Below are 6,000 nucleotides of genomic sequence, written 5' to 3'. Positions count from 1 at the left end.
CATTTAGGTTTAAAATATGAACTGAATTGAACAGTAGTGGTAGAAAGATGCTATCCGACCACCCCATAAAAAATTTTCAAAAACATGGTTTTCAAGCCAATTTTAAAAAATAAAAACAAGAACGAAAAACTGCCTACAAATAAGTAAGCTAGAGGACTGTAAGTTTGCTCGGGAATATCAATTGGTTTGAGACTTGGCGAAAAACAATCATCAAAGTAGGTTTATACCAAGGGGATTCAGAACATAAGTAGCATCCAATTCATCTGTATAAACAAACAATTGCAACGAATCACATCGTAAAATTACGTTTTCAGTTCAGAGCATAATAATCATGGTCAATTTCAGCTACGACATCAATTGGTATACACTAAAATTACTCATTCTAAAGTAATAGTTCTTAGAGAGTCTTCATCTAATATTTCCAGTGTTATCCAGGCACCGGAGTCGAAGCCGTATGCCCAATTGCCATCCACAATTACACAGCCATCCCAGAGTCTGGAATGTATTCGAAGAGTATCAGCTTCTCCTTGTTCTCGGAACGGACGATCTGATAAATTCAGAGGACGCTTGAACACCTGAAAATGTGAATGTTTAATAAAGACAATGCATCGATCGATGATTTATTTTCTTGCCAAAATGAACATCGTCGACTGATTTTAACAGTAAAGTATACATTAAAGTATATATCTCAACAGTGCATCTCAGATTAGCGCAATATATGTCACTATTGACCAATTAATTGACGAGACTAATATCTGCATATTAAAATCATCAAAAGTATTAAAATCTCATCCTTGATTGCACTTGTTACTCAACATTTCAAATGACGATAAAACCTCATGAACTCATAGCTGCTTTCAAAGAAAGAGACAAGGGAGATTATTAATGTATTAGTTTGCTTACCTGATTGTGCAGTGGATCTTTGATAGAGAAGAGCATTTTATCGCTGCATGGATTCATATGAACAAACTCTCGCAAGTAAGCGCCACTGATTTCGCTCAATTGCTCCTCTGTCAATTCATTCGATATTGCAGATGAGTCTTCGTGCGAATGAGTGGAGGCATTTGATTTGAGATAGCGAGAAGAAACTTGTAACAGCTTTCTGATTTGATCATTACTCACTTTGCTGTGAGAAGAGAACCATGCTTGCGAGCCAGTTCCTGTCGACACTAGCAAGCCTAGAAAAATTTTGTAAGTTTAGCTTACTTATTAGTTTTCTCAAATCCTGTATAATGAGTGCGTTAGGTTATAAGGTTTTTGTACCCCCCACCCCCTCTACACAGCATGCTCATACCGATACCTAAAACAACCAGCAAAATGCTTTCCAATGCGGTCCAGTTTTCGGAGGAAGTACAATCTTCCATATTAAACATTCTGAAAGCGTGTTCGGAGGTTTACGAAAAGTACCTGATGACTTGTGTTTATTAGGGGGATCGTCGTTCACTTGCATCTCAAAGTAAGAAGTACCGCTGGCCACATACTCCCCAACATACACTTCATTCAGAGCCCTATGCAATACAATTTATACACAATCGTTTGAATTTGTATTCACTAGCAGGTCCGTAAAGGAAAGCTAACTAAATTTATTTCAAAAACATTCACAAACTCTTGTCCGCATCCTTTTATGAATTTCAATGATGCATTTACCAAAAATGACTTTGTACGCGATCCTGGAATAATGAAAAATACTCCCAAAAAATGGATATAGCCGACAAATTGCCGGAATAGCTCCGAAAGAAAAGACTTGCGTGCCGTATATCAGAGATAGAAACAGATACAGACATAAGTGGAAAAAGATATCGACGCAGCTCAAAAAACTAAGTAAAAAACATTCAGCGCTCAATTATTAAAGCTTTTTAAAATTCACAGCGCAGAAGCCTTTTCATTAGGGGCCTTTATTACACATATAAGTTCCTTTGACCTTGAACTAATTCAACTTAAACCCAAGTTCTAAGTGCAAAAGTCATTTTATTGAGTGAGGTAAGTCACGTATGATCATAATCTAAGCACGCAACACTTTTGCTAGAGAGGGAGGGAGAGAGAGAGAGAGAGAGAGAGAGAGAGAGAAAGAGAGTGAGAAATGACGTCACGCGCGCAAATGCCGTTAGTGAGAGGAAGTAATTCAGAAAATTTTACGTTTTCGGCTTTGCTGTGTGAACTAATGTAAAACGAAAAAGTGTCAGACGACGAAACAAAAAACATAGCAGGACAAGTCCTGACGTACAATTCAAAGAATGTTCATTGACTATACAAAAAACTAGACCAAGAACGGACTATGTGTGAATTGTGAAAAATATTTCTAAAAAAAATCATATCAAAAAAATTTTAAAAAAAAACAAAAAATCGATGTCAAAATGCCGCATGTGAACAAAAAACCACTAGCGAGAAATGGAAATTTGGTTCACAACAAAAATTAGGCGTAGAATGAACTATGAATGGATTGGGAAAACCAATTAGAAAAAAAATCCGATCCAAAAAATCGAAGAGAACCCGTAAAAATCAAAGTGAAATTGCCGCATGTGAACAAAAAACCACTAGCGAGAAAGCGAATTTTTGATCAAACACCGTTTTCTCACTGTACTTTAAAATTAGAGCCAAAAAAACCACCGCCGCAAAACCACTCGCTTTTTCGCTCCACTTCCTGTTTCGGCGTGGCCAAAATCACTACTCCAATTTGACTTCAAAAATCATGAAAATCTTAAATACAGCGCTCCAATACAATTCAAATTCTTTGAATTATAAAAAAACCAAGATCACCGCAATATATCCCGCAATAAAAATCACCGCCCAGCTTACAGCTTCGCAGCTATAAAAATTAGCCCAATGCTTGAACAAAACTGCAAAATCGGTATATAAATAATAGTTTAATGTGGACAATGAAACAGCTGACAAACATCCAGAGAAATAACCTTGAAAATAAGTAGGGGCTAATTGCAACCTGCCTTGGCGGTAAGCTAAAATACTTCTCCAAGCAGCTTAAAACAATATAAACAACTAATACCTTCACAAGAAAATTTGGTGCAGTTTTTGCCTCACTTTCAAATATTCGCAAAAATCGGGAAACCAAAGGCAAACGAGTATATCGAAACTCCAGATATGTCGAGCAAACTCATCCAATGAAAAATTATTGGAAAGCAATTAAACTAAAAACTATTCGATCGTGAACGAAAAATCTTAAAACTCGTTGTTATACCAACACCAAAGTACTCCGCTTAAGCATAAAAGGAGGAGTGTAACCTGATATTATTGCCAAACATTTTGTCGACGAAACGGAAAAAATGAGTAGAGGCCTAAAATAGCTCCGCTCAACTGCCACTATTGCAGCTATCAAAAAAGAGAAGAGAATGGAAAAGAAAGCTTTTTGAAGAATCGCTTTTTGAAGAATCGTTTTCCATCATATCTTTCTTGGGCCACTACGCTTTTTTGTACAGTTAATTTGCACATAATTTTTGGGTCACTGACTTTTCTTGTTTGCCTATTTTTTTCAGCACATGAACGTTGCCATTTTTAGCCGAACTCAAGCGCTGTTAAGGAAGGGGTTTAAATATTTCAGAGGACCAAGGAAGAGCACACTCTTGCAAAATCTATATTTGATAAAAAAATAAACAAGCTTCTCTAAATGAAGAAAAAGAATTGAGTAGAAACAATTGACAAGGACCAACCTGATTGGCAGGACAGTCTTCTGTTCACGTCCCCGGTGAGATATAACACTGTTTCGGAGATCTTCCAGGTGGTTGTAGAACTTCATCTGCTCATCAGATAAGGATATTGCACAGGGAATTGTACCGTTGTGATCTATAGTCAACCTAGAAATCATTTCATTTATGGATGAAAACACAAAGGGAAAAAACACTTGACCATTGAATTTGAAATTAACTACTTACTCAATATAATATAGATATAATAGGATATCAATCCTAATCGATTGGTCCCATGGTCCACTGCACTGAGTTATGGCGGTGTACACCATTCGCTTTCAAATCCGAATATTTTCTCTATCCCCTGATTTGCAGACAAAGTCTGTTTATATCCCCTGCCAGTACTACATAATTCCATAGTGTGGAATGCAAACAATATGGTATAACCTGTACAAAAGGGGTTAGAAAGGGAAATGGGGGACAGAACAAAACAGCAGTAGTGGATAAAACAGGGCTTCCAGCCACCAGTCCAATTTGACCCATTCCCCCTCACGAATTCGGGGAAATGGGCCAATTCGTCCTGCTGACTGGAAGCCCTGTTTTATCCACTACTATATCCACCACTATATACACAATACGTGCTCACTTTGCACAGTCTATAAACAGTTCAATAAATGATGAAAAGGAAAAGTGCACGTCATGCTAAAATGGCAGCCACCATTAACTTGCACAGTCTATAATCAGTTCATTAAATGATGAAAAGGAAAAGTGCGCGTCATGCTAAAATGGCCGCCTTCATCATCACTAGCACACTAGCAGAATGATATCTTTTATTTAATTTTTAATAGATTATACAAAGCAAAGCATTCAATTTAATAGACTTAATTATTATTTAATTATAGGATTTAATTATTATTTTACTTTTAAACAGGTAATTACTTTGGAAAGGATAACTAATTTTAAGTTAAAACTCATGTCCGAATATTCTAGAAAAAGAATGTTCTAGAATAATTCTCCATGAGTTGACCTTTTTTCTCCGCGGCATTTTTGGCTATTCATCATGACTTTCACTTCACCACAAAAACAAGCAAAAATTTTATGATGAATAAATGTATACCTGACGAAACACCGAAAGTTAAATCAAAACTTCTCATATACCCAGAGTCAAAAATTTAATTAGGGGGAACCAACCACTTCGCTTTTACTTTGCGTCAAATTTAAATAGGTCAACTAACCACACCAAAAATTTAAATCTGGTTATGGGTGAACCAACCACTTCTTTTACTTTGTGTCGTGTAAATAAGAGTGAATTCCCTCTTTTTAATAGTGAAATCACCCTTAAGAGTGAAACCCCCCCTCTAAGAGTGATGCCTGAGTACAAAATCACTATTTATCACGCTTAAAGAGTGATTTCCCTCTTTTTATTTAAATTTTTAAATTATTTAATATTTTATTTAAATTTTTTAAAAAAATTTAATATTTTATTAAAATTTTTAAATTATTTATTTTCTTTAAAATTATTTATTCACTTATTTAAAATTATCCTAACTCTTTAATAAATTTATATTCTCTTTTACTTTGTCTATATTTATACCATTGCTAATAAGAAAAGATACAAATTATAATTTTCACATGAACAAGATTCTCCAGTTTGGGTATTAACATATCTTTCATTCATATTTCTAGTAAATCCTCTGGGTAAACCTACACCTGGTTGTTGTTTCTTTACATGAGCCCTCATCGCATCATATCTCATAGAAGGACAATATAGACAATTAAGTTAAGCTGAAGTACAATTTCTACATGTATACTTACCGTCATCAAAATCAGTTAGTACTTTTAAAGAATCACATCCATTACATATTCTAGTTAAAGTTTTGTATGTATTAATTTTAAGATTATTAGCATTAACATTAGGGATAAGAGAAGCTGCTACGCAGTTTGGATTTGGATTAGGATTATGATTAGGATTAGAGCTAGAGCTAGAACATTTTCAAGCAGCACCTCTTAACTTAGAAGAAATTCCTTCCGCACAATTACCACTTATTGATTCATCTCTACATGCACACTTACTAACTTTATCCTTATGTTCCACTTTATAATGAAAAAGTAAAGAGCGAAGGGTTCCACATCCATAATCACAATCTAAACATTTCATATTCATTATTTATAAGGAATCAAAAATTTATATTTCATTCATTTATAGTTTCAATTATTTATTTTATTTATTTATTTTTTATTATCTTTACAGTTTTATATTTATAATCATAATCTCCTCTGATGACCTATAAATTCAATTAAGTCTTTAGTATAATCTTTAGAGAAGGCAAACTTAGCTAGAGTTTCCATGCCTAGCTTATTA

General features: G+C 34.7%; 1 protein-coding gene across 1 annotated transcript in view; it reads right to left on the bottom strand.

Annotated features, from left to right (window-relative positions):
- Positions 1–207: 207 nt before the first annotated feature.
- LOC142339402 (NAD kinase 2, mitochondrial-like) overlaps positions 208–6,000 on the bottom strand; it is a 117,631-nt gene continuing 111,838 nt past the window's right edge. The window contains exons 4-7 of the mRNA XM_075389420.1: positions 3,663–3,806; positions 1,408–1,508; positions 904–1,178; positions 208–575 (exon numbers count right to left, since the gene is read on the bottom strand). Coding sequence (XP_075245535.1) covers positions 378–575; positions 904–1,178; positions 1,408–1,508; positions 3,663–3,806 — 718 coding nt within the window. The 3' untranslated portion in view covers positions 208–377. The remainder of the gene's footprint in view (positions 576–903; positions 1,179–1,407; positions 1,509–3,662; positions 3,807–6,000) is intronic.

This window comes from Convolutriloba macropyga, chromosome 5 (assembly GCF_964194025.1).
Source record: "Convolutriloba macropyga chromosome 5, txConMacr16.3, whole genome shotgun sequence".
Classification (NCBI taxonomy): Eukaryota; Metazoa; Xenacoelomorpha; order Acoela; family Convolutidae; genus Convolutriloba; species Convolutriloba macropyga.
The sequence above is the reverse complement of the archived record's forward strand: the minus strand, read 5'-3'. Positions and strand labels throughout refer to the sequence as shown.